This window comes from Macadamia integrifolia, chromosome 2, assembly GCF_013358625.1.
Source record: "Macadamia integrifolia cultivar HAES 741 chromosome 2, SCU_Mint_v3, whole genome shotgun sequence".
In the NCBI taxonomy this organism is placed as follows: domain Eukaryota; kingdom Viridiplantae; phylum Streptophyta; class Magnoliopsida; order Proteales; family Proteaceae; genus Macadamia; species Macadamia integrifolia.
In genome coordinates this window covers 39,400,112-39,418,031 of record NC_056558.1, presented here as the reverse complement: position 1 = coordinate 39,418,031, position 17,920 = coordinate 39,400,112, and the positions used below count along the sequence as shown (strand labels likewise).

Sequence of the window (17,920 nt, the reverse complement as noted above, 5' to 3'; positions counted from 1 at the left end):
TTTGATCTGAAAATGATATCAGAGGGGTTTGCGGTCATTGTGGAAATTCCATTCTCGCTGCGATTAGTATCAGAGGGTGTTCCATGATAGTGATTATAGCCTCCAGGACAAACTCCTGTATCGTAAACAATGATTTCACGGAATTACGCGATAGTGGCCACGCCAAGGCGATGGTGAGCACGCCAAAGCACTGGTCCATTTTTCTTGACCGATTAATTAGTTAGCAGGTAGTAGTACACTGTTTAAAGCTGAAACATATGGATATATAAATTGAATGCAGTGACGAATTCATATTTAATTAATTTCATTACACCCGCGAGATACAGCCAGGTGCATTTAACCCCATAAATGAAGGGAACGTGGACTTGTGAGCCTATGCGAGAGTACATGGGCCTGTCAGAATTAGGCCCACTCCCTTTAATTTTAGAGAGAGAGTGAAGAAAATTTCATTTTCTAATTTTATATTGCCAATTATGAAACATGAATGAGATTTTTTGTTTTTATTTAAGATTTGAGTTTTTTTTTTGTTTTTTGACTGATTTAGTATGACATACATTAGTAGATGAAGGGATATCATATGATTTCATTGTTTATAGAATTTCCAATTGGTTAGGAGTTATGAGCATGTGCTTTCCCGGGCCCTACATGCCAATTTGTCACTCACTTACTCACCCACCAACCACACATCTGATCTTCCTTTCTGTTTTCCGGTGGATGGGCCTGGGCCTACCCCTCTAAGCATTTAGAATTCCATGGATAATTCATAATTTGGATCATCTGTAACGATCGTTTAATCATCAGATTGTAACATTCATACTTTATCACTGGACTAAGTCTGATTATTCAAAACTGATTACTAATCGATACAGAATCGAATTAACTGTCACTGAATTGCCACTGAGATCCAAATGGATACTACAAGTGCTATAAGAGGCTGTAGATATCCAAGGTTTTATGCTCTTAAGAGGTTTCTCCTAAGAAGTAGATTGTGATATTGAGTTGGTGTTTTTGCCTGAACCTGTGGAATAGCAATACCCCATCATACATCAAAGTCAAATAACTGGATACCTTCACTGGTTCAGGGCGAAAAAGAGAGAAAGTACAGTAATGTAAGAAATGGGTGATGGAATTTAAGGAATTCTATTCTGTGGGTCAAGGGAGTTGTTAGTAAAGACCAAGGACTACACAGGGAAAAGGGTCTTTGGCTTCACTGCTTCAGATTAAAAAAAGAAGAACAGTAATGTAAGAAATGGGTAATGGAATTTAAGGAATTCTGTTCAGTGGGGAAGAGGGTGTTTTTTTTTTTTCTTTTCTTTTTTTGATGAGCACCCATTTGTAGTTCAACCGTACATTCATGTGCTCCATTATTGACCTACCCCTTTTGTAGTTTCTCTGCCTTTAAATAAACTTGAGGCCCATTTCTCCTCCCTCATAAACTACACTTGTCTGTGTTGCCTGTGTTATGTGTTTGTGTATATATATATTCCACAGACCTAACGACAGGCAGACACCACTGGAATGGGTGAGAAGTATTAGATTCTTTCTGCGATTTCTTTTTTAACTGAAGTGCTGTTCCCAAGTCTATCAATGGCTTTCTTGGGGATTGTAAAGCTCTGTTTCCACATATTCCTCTGTCTCAATTGGATGAATTCAGCTCAAGGTTTTACTTTTCTTACTCTCACTCACTTTTCTTTATTTCCTCATACTTTACTGTTATTAAACTTCAGTTCTTTTTCCTTACTGTTACGAATGTAGCTTCATGAGAATTGAGAGAAAAAGCAGAAAAGAATTGACTGTTATTAAACTTCAGTTCTTTTTCCTTACTGTTACGAATGTAACTTCATGAGAATTGAGAGAAAAAGCAGAAAAGAATGACTTTTATTAAACTTCAGTTCTTTTTCCTTACTGTTACGAATGTAGCTTCATGAGAATTGAGAGAAAAAGCAGAAAAGAATTGACTGGTTTACAGAATTGACTGGTTTACCTTTCTAGACTGAAATGGCTTGCTGGGTTTTCCAGAGACATCATAAGTTTCAAGCCTCCCCCTCTTTGAAATGTTGTGTTCTGGATCTCACTCTTTTAAACCTACTTAATTTCTTCAGGGTTTTCCAGAGACAAAAGTTTCAAGCCCCCACCCCCACCCCCTTTCTTGAAATATTGTGTTCTTGGTCTCACTCTTTTATCTTTACTTAATTTCCTCATCCTTCACTGCTACTGAACTTCGATTCTTCTTTCCTTACTGTTACATTTTGATGCCGTCTACTTCGATCTTGATTTACCTTTCTAGACTGAAATAGCTTACTGGGTTTTCCAGTGACATAAGTTTCAAGCCCCCCACTCCTTGAAATGTTCTGTTCTGGGTATGATTCTCCATCTTTTAAACCCAAACATGAAGTGAAGTCTCAAAAGTTCAGTAAAACTAGGAGACTGGCTTACTTTGAAAAGCTTGAGGAGAGTTTATTATCCGTACAAAGAACCTAGAGATATCAAAACCAACCTTGAAGATTTTGTTTGTTTTACTTTAGGCAACTCTGAATTGATGATTTAATATTATCTAGGCCACGCAGGGAAGGAGGAAGACAAAGGATATGGCTACCCATTTATCAAACCAGCAAGCTCATTCTCATCCACAGGATCATCATCAACAGAATTCAGTAGACAGATTAAGGCTTATGACTACATAATTGTGGGAGGAGGCACAGCTGGGTGTCCCCTGGCAGCTACCCTCTCTCGGAATTTCAAGGTTTTGGTACTGGAGAGAGGTGGTGTTCCTTTTTCCAACCCAAACGTCTCTTACTTGCAGAATTTCCATATCTCTCTAGCAGATACCTCACCAAGCTCTGCTGCTCAGCCCTTCATCTCCACCGATGGGGTCATTAGCTGCAGAGCTAAGGTCTTGGGTGGAGGCACTTGCATCAATGCTGGCTTCTACACAAGGGCAAGCACTAGGTATGGGCATTTTTTTTTTTATTTTTTTTATTTTTTATATTTAACAATTGTAATAAAGGGAGAGGGTTCTCTGAGTCGCTAGGGAAGTTATGTTAATACATACTCTCTCTCATGAAATGACTTAATTGCCATTCCATGTATGAAACCCTTCTGTCATACTTTATTGGTGTGCTCCTCACTATCTATGCCGGTTTGTTGAGAGAACCCTCTCCTTGTGATAAAAATTATCAGGATTAAATAATGCCCACGTCTATTACAGAATGGATCACGACAGATCCTAAAACTAGCCTCCTTGTGGATGAAATTTTGCCGCTACCCGGGTTGTAGAAATTTTCTTACTACCCGAGTTTGCAGCCGAAAATATAGAATCTCAAACGGTATTTTAGAATGATATGTCATTCAAGGAGAAAGATTTATGTTGTTACCTACCAGTTATACCAGACCTTACATCCTTCCCTCTCATGGTACTTTCAGATCAAAGGGCTTTGTTAAAGCTTTTCCTAGCAAGAAAAGATACCTTGTGCATTAATGGGAAACTGACACATGTCTTATAGGGGTTGTGTAGTTTAGTTGTTGAGGGTTTCTCTTTCTATAAATTTTAAGAAGCATTCAATTTGAAGCACAAGTATAAGTAGATGGGAGGAGGCTAATAAGAAAACATCATAATTTATGTTATTTGACTATAGATCGATCTAAATCTTTAATAGATCCTAACTCCCACTCAAATTGAGTCGAGATCAATTTTGACGGCTGTACGTATGATTTTGTGATGATATTTGTCATTTTACTTTCATAAATGGCACACTTTGCTGCCGTTAAAAGTGTTAAAAAAGGCATTTGTGAAAGAAAATGACACGTGTAAATCGTCATGTAGGAGGAGCTGATCTTATCTCCCCATATCCATCTACAAACAGAACACAAAACTAAAATGCTAATCAATGCACTTTTGAAAGATAATTATCAAATCTTATATAGAGTATAAATTAGCTAAAGTGAGATTACTCCCATATAAGTTGCATGATGCAACCAAGGTTCAAAATTTTGGTTTTGACTAGGGTCAAAATTGAAATATATCACTAAAATGGCATTGAAATATAATCAGAATGATTGAAATGGTTGAAGTATACCACTGAAATAGCCTGAAATGACAATGAAATATGATCCCTTTTGGTGAAAAGTCAAAACATTTGAAAACCTCCCAATTCACATGCTATTTCGTTTTGACAAGTCAAAGCCAAAATATTTTGTCAAAAATTCGATATTTCGACTGAAATTTCAAACTATGGATGCAACCCTAATTCAGAGTAAACCATTCTCTAGTAAAAAATGATGGATATTGGGTGCCTTTGTCATAATTTGTGGCACTCTAGGTTTGCTATACCAATACCTAATTCAAAGGTTCTTGGTGAACACTGATTCAACTCAATAGATGAGTAAAAATTTTTTTTTTTTTTTGGTAGAATAGATGAGTAGTGGTCGCCTTCTTAGCAGAGGAGGAATTTGGGTGGGTTAGCACATTTATTCAATCGTACATTTGGATGGTTCAACTAAGGGCTCTACTTTATGGTTGCAGTAAATCCAGCATTGAATCCATCTACCCAATCCCCAAGGAAGCAACTAGGATATATCTCATCAAGATCACATTAATTAATGGGGTCAATGCTCGCTACCCCACTAATCTTATCTCTTGTCCAAAAAACCAGCCCAACTTGTGACTTGTGTGTCTATGTGTTTGTTTAATTGCCTCTAAGGAATCAGTTTTCAAAATTTCAAGATTGAAGGAAAGGAGATTTTTTTTTTTTGGTTTTCCATTACAGATTCATAAAGAGAGTTGGTTGGGATACCGAATTGGTGAAACAGTCATTTCCATGGATAGAGAAGCAGATAGTTCATTGGCCCAAGCTGGCCCCATGGCAACAAGCCCTGAGGGATGGTCTCCTGGAAGTTGGGGTCTCACCTTTCAATGGCTTCACCTATAACCATATCTATGGCACCAAAGTTGGAGGAAGCATCTTTGACAACTCCGGCCGCCGCCACACCGCCGCTGATCTTCTTGCCTCCGCCACCCCAGAAAACCTTACTGTATTAGTTCGTGCAACAGTCCAAAAGATCATCTTTGATACCAAGAACAGGAAGCAACCTAGGGCCGTGGGAGTGATATTCAAGGACGAAAATGGGAAAGAACACAAAGCTTTCCTTGGAGATAAACAGAGTAATGAGGTGATATTATCTTCAGGTGCCATTGGTAGTCCTCAGCTGCTATTACTCAGTGGAATTGGTCCTAAAGAAGACCTAAAGAAGATGAATATTCCGGTGGTGCTACACAATGAGTTCGTCGGAAAAGGGATGTCCGACAACCCCATGAACGCCATTTTCATACCCACAAAGAAACCAGTTCGGCAATCCCTCATTGAAACTGTAGGAATCACTAAAATGGGTGTCTTCATTGAGGCCAGTAGTGGTTTTGGACAGTCTAACGCTAGCATCCACTGCAACCACGGAATCATGTCCGCGGAGGTAAAATTCTACGGAAAATGGTTTTTTCTCTTGGGGAGTGTGGGGACTACGCCGTGACACATGGATGGCAAAATGACGGGTTCAAATCCTCTGTGGTGAGTAGTTAGTGACAGTGGGAATTCAATGGCTGGGAGGGCTCGGCATGCACCCAACCGCTGGATATTCACTGCGGCTCACTACCTCACCCAAGAGGATTTTTTATGCGTGAAATGACTACCCCACCCTTTATGAAAGGCAATAATGCCTGCCCTATTGATGCTTCTATGTGCACTCCCATTGGCCCATGCTCTAGTGTAGGACTGTGCTCCCGAATAGAGAATTCTTCCCCATAATCTTATGTCCCCACCGGTTAGCCCGACTAGGAAAATTTGAGACCAGCCTGGATCGTTTATTAAACATGCAGCCTCAAGCCCAGATCAAATAATATTCATCGTTCCTAATACAAGGGTCTAGCCTGACTTGGGTCGATTGTCTTAAAGCTCAACTACCTAAGAGCCCTTTAAGAGATAAATGGCTCAATAGCCTGAGCCTCACCAGGAAAACCCGTGATTGGTCAGACCTTTTATTAAACGTGCCGGGATCAAGCCTGGACTGAATAATATTTGGTCGTTTCAATATGAGGGCAAGCCTGGCTGGAACAGCCCGCCTAAAAGCCTTACTCAGCCCGACCAACTAAAAGCTTGTTTAAGGCCCATTTATAGCCCATGTAAGGCCCGTTTAGAGATAAATGGCTCACTAGTAGCTCCCTCTAAGATCAGTTTATCCCAATTAGTGGTAGTCTGATTAAAGACTGATGCCCGACCAACCGCTTATAAATGAGATTATGCTCAGCCTATGAGGATTGATTACTAAAACATGCCGATCATAATGTGAGATTAAGCCCGACTGAAACCATCTTGTACGGACTGATTGACACCCCTACATAGAATTGATGAATCCCTTAAACTAGTTTTGGATTGGATAGATTGAAGTAAAAGCTTATATTGAGTTCATGGATTCATTTATGGCAGATTGGTCAGCTTTCCACTGTTCCACCAAAGCAAAGGACACTAGAAGCCATTAAAGCTTACAAGGAAGGGAAGCAGAATCTACCCCATGAAGCATTCCAGGGAGGTTTCATTCTAGAGAAGATTGTTGGACCCTTCTCCAAGGGAGAGCTCAGATTGAACAGCACTGATGCAGATGAGAACCCATCAGTCACCTTCAACTACTTCAGCCATCCTTACGATCTACGCCGTTGCGTTTCCGGAATCCGATTGATCGAGAAGATCGTACGGACCAACAACTTCACGAAGGTAGTGAACAGTGATGTCTATACTGAGGAGATGCTGCTTAACATAAGTACCAAGGCCAATGTCAACTTGATACCAAAGCACATCAATGATACCCAGTCCGTAAAACAGTTCTGTAAGGACACAGTAATCACCATCTGGCATTACCACGGTGGATGCCACGTGGGTCAAGTGGTGGACCCAGATTATAAGGTCATTGGTGTTCATGGTCTACGTGTCATTGATGGTTCCACGTTCTCTGATTCTCCTGGCACCAATCCTCAGGCCACTGTGATGATGATGGGCAGGTAAAGTAAAAACACCCTTACTAATTTCTTTTCTTTTCTTGGCAACCAAACATAACTTAGGATTTAGTGTCTCTTCACCCATAGTGAAGAAGGAATCTCTTCACCTATAGTGAAGAAGGAATTTCTTCACCACGACCATCAATACTGTCTGATTGGATTAGAGGTTATAGTTTCGACTTCTAAAATAAGAATTGAGAATATAATGATGACACAAGACTCTAATCCAATTATGGAGTTACACCTCCCATGTAGAAGAAATTCCTCAAAGGTCAAAGAAAACTTAATTCTTACTGTTTTTTATGTTCTTTATATTGCAGATATATGGGAGTGAAAATACTAAGAGAGCGATTAGGAGAAGCAGCTGGCATATAAAAATTAATGAAAATCAATTATTGGGAATATATATTTGTTGTAATGTTTGAAATATATTTTTGATAATTATTCTAATTCTTGTGGTGAAGATGAAGTCCAAATGTATCACAATCTTCTCCCCCCTCCCCAACCCCACCCCTCTGTCTCAATCTCCCCCGCACAGTCTGTGTCTTCCAAAAAGACTTATATTAATAATTGATTAATTATTGAAATGCTTGTCTCCTTATCCACATCTTTCTTTATTTTCTTTTCATTTATAGTATGGTGTGATACATTACTACTATCCGACCAGCAAATTGAGAATGGAATAATACACTTCGGGCATTATCAATGTATTAAGCTCCCAACATTGCGGGGTTCTGAAAGGGTCATAATGTACGGAACCTTACCTCATATTGTAAAGATGTTATTTTTTTATTCAAACTCACAATCACTAGGTCACAATAGAACAACTTTACTATTGTGCTGAAACCCACCCATTACCATACACCATTCAAGATAAAAGAGCAGATAATATCTTTTTAAAAGGCTCTGGGTTTCCAAGAATCTCCTTTCCTCACCATGGCCAACGATGCCATTAGATTGGTGTAGAGAGATAGGTTCGAGCTTCGACCATGTACAATAGAGGTGGGAGTTAATGATGACATAGGATTTAGATTTGACCATGTCTTGGGTTCCTCACTTTATAAGCCGGTGTAAGATCAAATCCACACATAGGATTATGTTCAATCCATACCAAATCCCATTCATAATGTGAGATCAACCCCCACTATGGATCATAACACCAACATGACAAATGCAAGGAGTGATGCCTAATAAAGTTCCAAGGTTTCAAATTCTTTAGAATCTTACCATGACAAATGCAAGCGGTGATGCCTCAGACTCAGAACTCCCCATAAAAAGCCAAAAATAGAGAAATTTTTATAAACCATTTTGTTCCTAATATTTTTTTTTCATACAATGATTTTGAACGTAAGAAATTTCAATCCATTCTTTTCCGCTGTGGGATTGAGTTTCCACCAACACTTTCAAACAATGGCATCTTGATGATAATCAGAACTTTCACCCATAGACTAAAGATCGTGGGGGGAATCCTACAATGGAAACATCAATCAAATCCTGATACTCACCTGCCAAGCTTGCCAGAGGCTCTGCAACTTTCTCTACCACATTCAACTGAAAAAATTTCAGTGGAATGTTGTGGATTGGAACCAAGTCTGGTTCTTTCTTCTTACCCTGCCATTTCCGCAAGCACTGCAATAGGATCCCACTCAATTAATAGTAGCCATTGTCACCCAAAAGGGCACCGATGATGCGAACTGAATCCAAATCTTGCTTGGCCTAAGTGAAGAAATTTTCAATGGTGAAGACAGCCTATAATTGTTCTGCACTTCGGCCATAAACTCAGAATTTCAGAGATCCTCAAGAAAACAGTCTTACCATACAAAATAATAAAGAATAAAATTTGCAACCCAGCTTCCTTTAATATTTAAGTATCAGCAAATTCTCACACAGGATAAAGGTAACTCTTGTAGAAATTTACTTTCAAACCAGAAACTCCAAAAAGTCCAATAAAAATTAGAATACCTTTCTAATGCTGAAGCTGTCTATTGGATTTCTGACAATCATCAACCCAAGTTGAGGAAATGCAAGTTAGTGGATCAAAACCTATCCCACCCGTGACTGAGTATAGTTTTTCATTGAATTTTGCCAATGCCATTTTGAGTCAGGGACTGACATTGTATAACCTCACAAAAACCTCCTGCAAAAAATGTTTTGCTTTCCAAGTCCACTTATAATTGAGATCCAAGATTGATTCTGCAACTTTTTGGCCTGCACAAAGGGATTCCCTCCCTCTAAAGAAAGGATTACAAAGAGGAGTGAAAGTTTTCTCAAGTTTTCACTTTTTCAATTCAAGCTCTATTTCAGTTATTGCACCATTTACCAAGGTAGAAAATCAGACAAGAAGGGTTGCATGATTGCCTCAATAATAACCCTGAATGCCCGTCTCGTGGCAGCATAGTTCGTTAAATATCACGACCATGCTCTTTTGAACACTACCTACTCTGTTTTTAAGTTTCAGGCCAGATACCATTGAGCAACATAGTTAAATAAGCGTCAGTTAGAATATTTGAATTATCAACTCCTGAGATTGGTTCAACGGCTCAAAGTACAATAAAAAAAGTTCTATGCATATTGTCACATAGGGTTGCACTTGCCAAATTAGTCTCCACCAAGCCTAATAGGTGTCATGGAAAGCTTGCCATGGATGGGGTTCATGTAAAGAAACTTCCCCCAAGAAGCATATCAGAATAAAATGATGAAGAGACCATAGTTACATCTGCAACTGGTGATTAGTTTTTTTCATTTAAAAATATAAAAAGCATCCTCCATACACTTCAGTTACAACAGCCTTACCTCTCCACTCTTGATGAAGGATTGGGTGGTCCATGGAAATATTTCTGCTCTCCCAGTTTTGAAACCACGATGCCATCAGGGCTGCCAATAGAGTTGCTCTCCCACATGAATCAAGATAAGGGAAGGTTTTCCCCCAGATCTACACCACACCATGAACCGCACACGAAGATTGCATTTGTCAGGTCCTGGGAAGGAGAGGATGGGGAGATTCTGTTATCACAACTGACGCACTTTTTAGTTTCGTGCAGCAGCAATGGCTATGCAGGATGATCTTTACAACTCATGACCCAGTCATGCATCTTGGACCTTTAATGTAATTGCCATATGGATCAGCCTGGACCTTAAGCTGCATCACATCACAAAATCGTGAACATCAAGTGGGTCTCCAAAAACCTCAATGGGATCCTGTCCATAACCTGAATGCAACTCCATGCTCACTCACACTGCCTCTAGATAATCCTCTTAATCTTTGCCAGAACTTCCTACTCCTCCCTGTCCTCAGAGGTCCTGAACTTGAGTACCTCCTAAACGATCCTGAATACTGCCTCCCAATTCCTGCTGATGTACTGAACATATCTGAAGCTGATAGTGCTGTTCGAGCTTCCAAGATGGAATCATGGTCTGAAATGGGGTATCGGTTTTGTGAAGGCTCCGGAAGCTGACCATAGCCAATCCTGATTCTAGTATCCATAACAATGGACAAATCCTCTTGGCTACAACTTTCTGATCCCATTTCTTTGGTCTCATCGCACTCGTTGCAGACCAGCTTCAAGGCCTGTACCACCTCACCCATAAAAGGACGGTGTGAGACTTCTGGTTGCACGCACATGGAAGCAATTGCAGCTACCTTGGCCACACTATCAAAGGGGACGCTAGACCCTAGAGCAGGATCAATAAGCATTTCTAAGCCCTCCTTACTTGTGAGGAGCGGACGAGCCCAAGATACCAGATTCTCTTGACCTTGTGGCTGTGACATATCCACTGGTTTTCTTCCTGTTAAGAGCTCTAGAAGCACTACACCATAACTGTATACGTCACTCTTTACAAGAAGATGTCCAGTCATTGCATACTCTGGAGCTACATAACTAAGAAAGAAGTTGTAATCAGTACAAGAGACAGTAAAAGATTAAAAAAGCAAAAGCACAGGATTGAACATCACCATATCACTAACACATTCCTGTAAACTGTCATCCAATTAAAATTTATTTACCACCTTAGACAACATGCAATACCAAATCCACCCTGGTTGGGTTCAGGTATGCACAATAGGATTTAGAGGATTGTTAGAATCAGAAAAAAAATGATAAGAAACTATGACATACCCGAAAGTGCCCATAACACGTGTTGAAATGTGTTTGTTGCCCTCATCCATAGCTGTTTTAGCCAATCCGAAATCAGACACTTTAGGGGTAAAATCATGTTCCAACAAGATGTTGCTGGACTTGAAATCCCGATGAATAACACGGGGACTTGAGTCTTCATGCAGATAGGCTAGACCTCTGGCTGCGCCAAGAGCAATCTTCATACGAGCAACCCAATCAAGTGGAGCTGCTTCTTTGTCCACACCTGATAGAATAAGGGAACAGTTCAAAAACCAGTTCCGCATAGGACTACAAAAACTCAATACCATCAAAAAAATATATTTCACAAGAAAAAAATGAAAACAGCAAGACCACAATTCAATACTACCATGTAAATGGGACTCCACACTGCCGTTTGGAATGAGTTCATAAACCAGGCAGCGGATATTATCTTCTGTGCATATACCAATTAGTTTGACCAAGTTCCTGTGATGCAGACGGCTAAGCATCTCAACCTCCGCCAAGAACTCCCGCCCACCCTGCTGATCATCTCTTTTGAGAACTTTTACAGCTACATTGGTCCCGTCATCAAAGATACCCCTGTAGACACGCCCAAAGCCCCCTTCTCCAATTATTCGTGAAGGATCAAAGTTGTCAGTGGCTCTCTCTATTTCAGCTGCACTAAAAGACTTGGCAGATCCTGTATATGTTGCAATGCTAGATCCAAAGGAAAGTGATGCTGAACTGGGTCCGCTTCCAAACAACATTGATCCAGGGGCCCCTGTTATCTTTAAATGTTTATTATTCAACATTCCAAAAAGGAAAGATAAGGGAAGGGGGAGAGGGAGAGAGGTCTGAGGCTGGATAACCCTACGATTTGCATGTTCTACAGCATTACCTGGTGGTCTTGCAAAGGAAGGTAAAGTCGGAAGAGTTGGTGCCAGTTGACTAGTGTGGTGACAACATTTCAACAACAGCAGCCAAGCAGTCACAATACATAAAACCATGACTATGAAAGATGAAAGGACTATAATAGCAATCGTGCTGCCACCAAGTCCTCCTTTATGTCTCCTACTCACATCAACTCCCAAAGGCTTTATTGTCCTTCCATTATTGTCACGACCAGAGTACGGCCCAGCATCCATAGTGCCAATGCTTGAGGATGCTGAAGGTGGAGAGGGAGGAAGACCTGAATAGATGCATCATTATAATCAAATGCAAGCTCAACAATATAGCCCACAGAGAATATCCAAAATCTGCAAATGATTCATACATAAATATACCTGGATAGCGTACATATAACACTTCGTAGTCACCAAAGAAGGAAGTCTTTATGGCAACCTGCTTATGCCAGAACTTCTCAAAAGTCAAATATGCTGTGGTATTATCAAATTTTTCCCCAAGTGGTACTAGATCAATGAGGACAATGGTCTTCTCTGGCTGCTGGTCAGCTGCATTTGCTCCCATTATGCGTACTTGACTTTGTTTCATGAAAACCCCAGATGCTAGTTCTTGAGCCAACTCCGAAACCAAAGGAAAGAAGGTGTACAAGGCAACACTAAGGCGCAGTCCAACTTGTATTGGCCAAACACACCCACACGGGGATCCTGGAGGGGTATTTGTTAATGGCTCAGTGCATGTCACTGATGTACAATCTACAATTAGGGATCAAAATTGAGCGTCATTTGAAGGGGGAAAAAAAAAGATTGAGAGAATACAATCGGACCAAATAGAACACAAAACATTAGCTAGCCGAGTAAGTCTTTTTACCTTGGTTTGGAGGCGGAGGAGGTAGTGACTGAACTGGAGAATGAATTGGTATCAATGGCTTTCTTGGGGAAGGACCCAAAGGAGAAACTTTAGGGGGCAGAAGAGACCCTTGCCAACATAAAATATGACGCTTGAGCATATTTTGCTAAGTTTAAAATAAATGAAACAGACATATCAAAACACAGAATAACATAGAACAAGAAACTCCCCATACTTTCAGTTCGACCAGATGGAACTGTTGGTGATGGCACTGGTCCAGGAGAGCCTGATTCCACTGTTGAATGAAATGGAGATTTGACTGCTGAGCCAGAAGGAACTACCATCCAGAAAAAGAGTTGCAAATTAGAGAAGAAAATCCAGTTTATTATAGAAGAAAGACCATGTCAAACAATTAATCAATATGCCAAACTAGTACCTGGAGCAAACGATGGTGGACTATGATGCCTTTGTTTACTCATCTTTGGGGGAACCACAGGAACACTCGAAGGAGCTTGAGGAATAACTGGACCTTTGATAGTATTAAAAGAAAAGAAAAGAAAAATGAATATATTGTGATTATCCACAGCTATAAAAATTTAAGAAAAAAATAAAAATGTATTGTTGTGTATCAATAATCATCTAGCTATGAACTATTTTAAAAATAGCAAACCTAGCCAGTAAGAAGTAGGAGGAGGTGGCAGATATGATGGGGCAGGAACAGTAGCGTGAGTTCTTTTCTTGGCATGATGATGCCTATGTAATGAGATTGAAGGTGAAGATGCGGGAATCTGAAACCACTTCCTGGTAGGGGGCTGCAGAGATGACTTGGAAGGGGTAGGTGTTCTAGCAGATGGCCTCACAGCTTTGCTGTGTGGTGCAGGGGCTACAACAGGAAATGAACCTGCAGACAGGTTGATAGTTGTCAGTATGAAATTCATCTTTCCTACACCAAGTACTAGAAGATAGCTTTAATAAGCTTGAATCAATTAACATAAGTACCTTTGACTGGCGACAAATGGTTGAATGAGTCCTTTGAAGGAGCAGCAAGCGGCACTCCATATCCTTTCCTACTGCCTGGGGAAGGGGCTACTTTTGGTGGGGCAGCATTGTCTGTAACATCATATTGTGACACATCGAACCTAACATCAATTACAAAAGTTTCTAATGTTGGACTTGCATGACAATCAAATCTCAGGGCACAGAGCCACAGATATTGTCATGGTTACATACTATTCTACCAAAAATAAAAAATTGTAGCCCACAGTCATATCCATACAGCTCCACCAGTACCTATGTCGTCGCAATTCTCACAACAAACTTGAGGTGTGATTTTCAGACAAGTAACACAGCTACTGGAGAGCTAATGCATTTCATTTGACCCAAGGTGCAATTAGTTATTCCAGAATAAATGCTCCTTGAGTATATTACTGATTAGTGGATAATGATTAGAAGAAGCACCTGGCAGCAAATTTGGAGTTCTTCCTGGGAAAGTTGGCTGGAAGGATGGTGACTTCCACAGAATTTTCCCTGGAGGTGATGCGACTGGCACTGTATTGTTACAAAAAGAAGCCATATTATAACAAAATTAAACTTATTATTGGAAACCTTAACCAAGCATGTATCTGGAGAAAGTGGCTATGTGACAAAGTAGTACCATCTTGATGCCTTCTATGAGGTGACCTCGGTAGAATTGATTGTGAGGTCCCTTGGTCGGGTGCAGGCAAAGGTGCTGATTCATGTGGTGGCAATACTGTCGAAGGACTTGGAGGCAAGGATGGCACTAACCCTTGGACAGCTGGAGATACAGATACAGAATCTTGGGGAGCCAGTGTCATTGGAGGATGTAATACTGAACCTGGATCATGAAGCCTCAAGTTCCGTCAAAATATCCCTATACACCAAATACAATTTCATAATTAAGAAAGATTACCATAATGCAGAGGAGATGGACTTGGTGTGCCAGTCCTCAGTGACTTTCCAGGATAGCTAAGATGAGGCTCTCTCTCTTCAGTTGGAGGAAGTGCAGAAAAAATTGCCGGTGATGGGGAAATATTGTACCCTGCGACAGAAAATATAAAGCAATTGGTGCTATTGATCCAAAACACAAAATAGACAAACAACTTGAGAATTCCAGGGACTTGGTATTAGTATTATCATCCACCACAGCAACAAAGTCAAAATGAAGGTCGATCCCGTCATCCAAATCAGTGTCCAAAAACCTGTTAAATCAAGAATTCACTTTCTGCTTTGAAAGCTTCTAATCTTCTACAGGAAAGGAGAAAAATCTTCTTTGTACATAACCTATTTTACAAGCCACAGCGTGGATACAACTTGGGTTCAGGATTTGTTTTTCAAGTAGAATGTAAGAAATGATGACAGCTAATTAGCTGCCACTCATCATCACATATCCGAACAACTCACAGAAAACCATACTTCAAATGGGAGCATCATCTCACTAATGAAACATATATACCAGCCTGGGACCAAAGGATGTTTGGGTTCATGTGTTTTAGTAAGTCTATTAAACCATTTTTGAATTTTATCAAATGACTTGAAATAAATTTCAGACCAATTTTCAGATAAGAGATGCATCAATTGTTGGCAATTCTGAACCAGAAAGGTGAACTAAACTCATTGAAGTGATTTTCATCACTTTTTGGATGATCTTGATTTCGAGTACAATCAGGAACCACAAGTTGCCCTCTATTGAATAATACATATTGCTCATTGCATGAAAGCTCAAACGTTATATGGAAATGGCGTATTGTAATTGGCCAACCATATTGAAAACAAGACTAGGCAGGCCCGTCAGAAACTCATCTCCTGGAAGAAGTCTGAGCTACAATTTATGAAGCTAAAAGTAGTCATTACGCAATCAAGGAGATCTCAGCAAACTCCAGACAAAGTGCACTTTGAAAATAACAAAGTCCAACCAAGACTAACGATCTCCAATCTTTCTCATCGTTCAACATAGAAAGAAGAAAGCCAGTTCAGATCAAACTCAACCCAAAATAAAACCGACTTCAAGACCAGCATATTTCAAGTGTTATCACTTTCTATGGATTACATGGACAACATACACCTATAATTAGAACTTATTCAAATAGATAAATTAAGTTCTCCTGATCATGAGAGCAGCAGACAGAGAGAACCCCAAATTGTTCCCATTAACAAAAATATCAAAAGACAGAGTAGAATCAGTAAAATACAAAATTAGTGAAATCAAACTAAAACAAAATAAAACACATTGATGAGTTTCTCTTACCTGCAGATCCAATAACACACAAAGTGAAGAAAAAGATGCAGAGCTTCATCATCACTAGAATCACTTGCACCCCCATCTCTCTTCACCCCCGAAAACTGGAATCCCACAATCTCTAACTTACTCTCTTCAAAGAATAATAATAACAGAAAAAAAAAAAAAACTCTAGAAACAAAAATATTAATAAATTATAGAACAAACCACTGATGGGTAATCTTCAAGTAAGAACAAGAAGTTAGACTAGGCTAGAGAAGACCCACAAATCGTATGAGGAAAGCAATGAGAATTCAGTAAAGGGAAAGCCCATAAAAGGGTCTGCATAGAAGAACCCATCAGTTTGTTAATTAAGAATAAACTCTGAAACTCGCTGAGCTTTAAAATTGCCATGCATGAGAGAACCGTTTCTCCTGCCATGAATTACTAAAGACGATTCTTACCCCCCAAAAAAATCTGCTATTAAACACAATTAGAGCTGGGAAGGAAGAAAGGAAATTTATGTTTTGACAGTTTTAAGAAAATAGCCACAGAAACGCAAGCAGACACTATGGGATAAAGAACGGGGGACTAAGCGCAGATTTTGTGGATGTGGGTCTGTGCCTTTCAGAGAGAGAGAGAGAGAGAGAGAGAGAGCTCAAAGTAGAATACACTATACAGAAGTGGGAAGGTAAGAATAAGGTGGCAGTGACCAACAGGTTTTGGACTTGATGGTTGAAATCTGGGTTTGTTTAATGAGTATTGCTTGACTCCTTTACTTCTTTTCTTTGTTCAGTAAAGTGCTTTGATTTAAGTAATTACAAAACTTCAGTTCAATTGGGATTGAATTGAGAGACTTAAAAACCATTGATCAGTGGCAAAGTTCCAACCTGGGGAGGGTCAAAACCTCATCGACATCCACAACCCCTTTTTTCGCCTCATTAATTTGGACTTTGAAACCCTTTTCTAAGACAGGTAATAAGGCACTTTCAGAACCATAACCCTAAAAACCGTAATAATAAAGAAAGATGGTGAGGACTGAGTACAGAGGACTTGAGGAATATGGTTTACTCTCTCCTCCTCCATTAATCCTCATCTGCCACCGGTGGTAGTGGAGGGGTCCTCCTGATTCTGATTCTAATTAATCCAGTTAGGGTTTTGCCCATTGGAAAGGGATCCGAAATTCCGAATCCTAACTGCTACCAACCAGAGTAGAGAATGTACAGAAGCCATCATTGAACCTCGTTTTGCTCCTTATTAAGTGTTTGATCACAGAATAGATGCAAAGGCCATTAAGGCGTCCAACCCATATGGTATATGGCACATAAGATGATGTTTGGATAAGGTGTTGCCAAATCTTAAAAAAAAAAGTAAAAAAGTAAAAAAGTAAAAAATAAAAAATAAAAAATAAAAATAATCAATCCATCATGAACCCAAATAGGTTATCTCCATGAACTGATCACTGCCCAATAAATGTTCCTTAATCTTCTCGATTCAAATCCTCCTTGGGGTCACTTGAGGCCGAGTGCATATTCAACGATTAAAAGAATCTGGGCATGCACCTCAACCTAGCACGCATTCGATGGTTAAGAGGACTTCAATATATGCACTCGTCGATTGAGGTGCATGTCTCGGTTTTCCCGCCATCAGATGCACGCTGGCCTCAAGTGGCACTATAGAGGATTTGGTTCCCTTCTTTTTTCTATGCTTCTTCATATCCCCCTTATTGGATGATGTTTCCCATAGTCTGGGTAGGGTATACTAGGGCCTTCCAGTGTTCATCTCTCCCCTCGTATAAAA

The 17,920-nt window shown here is 39.9% G+C and overlaps 2 protein-coding genes across 7 annotated transcripts; one reads left to right on the top strand and one right to left on the bottom strand.

Annotated features, from left to right (window-relative positions):
• The first annotated feature begins 1,430 nt into the window (after nucleotides 1–1,430).
• On the top strand, nucleotides 1,431–7,629 carry LOC122089933 (protein HOTHEAD-like). 2 transcript variants are annotated; one of them, XM_042659719.1, is made up of 5 exons: nucleotides 1,431–1,660; nucleotides 2,568–2,949; nucleotides 4,767–5,466; nucleotides 6,477–7,045; nucleotides 7,363–7,629. In XM_042659719.1, the coding sequence occupies exons 1-5, from the start codon at nucleotides 1,588–1,590 to the stop codon at nucleotides 7,415–7,417; spliced, it is 1,779 nt and encodes a 592-aa protein (XP_042515653.1). In that variant the 5' UTR covers nucleotides 1,431–1,587; the 3' UTR covers nucleotides 7,418–7,629. The 2 variants fall into 2 exon arrangements, with proteins under 2 accessions (XP_042515653.1, XP_042515645.1); XM_042659711.1 differs by having other exon boundaries at nucleotides 1,432–1,660; nucleotides 2,559–2,949.
• A 684-nt stretch (nucleotides 7,630–8,313) lies between these two features.
• On the bottom strand, nucleotides 8,314–17,353 carry LOC122062838 (receptor-like serine/threonine-protein kinase ALE2). Of its 5 annotated transcripts, none has more exons than XR_006135113.1 (14): nucleotides 16,151–17,353; nucleotides 14,816–14,944; nucleotides 14,540–14,740; nucleotides 14,344–14,433; nucleotides 13,885–13,995; nucleotides 13,556–13,786; nucleotides 13,322–13,414; nucleotides 13,121–13,222; nucleotides 12,907–13,014; nucleotides 12,420–12,791; nucleotides 12,035–12,325; nucleotides 11,158–11,917; nucleotides 9,836–10,920; nucleotides 8,314–8,807 (listed from the first exon to the last, which is right to left on the bottom strand). XR_006135113.1 is itself a non-coding variant. In XM_042626498.1 (14 exons), the coding sequence occupies exons 2-14, from the start codon at nucleotides 16,224–16,226 to the stop codon at nucleotides 10,230–10,232; spliced, it is 3,255 nt and encodes a 1,084-aa protein (XP_042482432.1). In that variant the 5' UTR covers nucleotides 16,227–16,245; nucleotides 17,011–17,353; the 3' UTR covers nucleotides 9,753–10,229. The 5 variants fall into 5 exon arrangements, 3 of the variants coding, with proteins under 3 accessions (XP_042482432.1, XP_042482446.1, XP_042482423.1); XR_006135112.1 differs by having other exon boundaries at nucleotides 8,314–8,802; XM_042626498.1 differs by lacking the exon at nucleotides 8,314–8,807 and having other exon boundaries at nucleotides 9,753–10,920; nucleotides 16,151–16,245; nucleotides 17,011–17,353.
• Nucleotides 17,354–17,920: the final 567 nt, after the last annotated feature.

Coding starts and splice junctions, on each gene's coding strand:
- LOC122089933 (XM_042659711.1), top strand. CDS start 1,588: ATGGCTTTCTTGGGGATTGTAAAGCTCTGTTTCCACATATTCCTCTGT. Junction 1,661..2,558: donor TTGGATGAATTCAGCTCAAG/GTTTTACTTTTC, acceptor AATATTATCTAG/GCCACGCAGGGAAGGAGGAA. Junction 2,950..4,766: donor TACACAAGGGCAAGCACTAG/GTATGGGCATTT, acceptor TTTCCATTACAG/ATTCATAAAGAGAGTTGGTT.
- LOC122062838 (XM_042626489.1), bottom strand. CDS start 16,226: ATGGGGGTGCAAGTGATTCTAGTGATGATGAAGCTCTGCATCTTTTTC. Junction 13,415..13,555: donor TCCTACTTCTTACTGGCTAG/GTTTGCTATTTT, acceptor ATACTATCAAAG/GTCCAGTTATTCCTCAAGCT. Junction 13,223..13,321: donor TCCACCATCGTTTGCTCCAG/GTACTAGTTTGG, acceptor TCTGGATGGTAG/TTCCTTCTGGCTCAGCAGTC.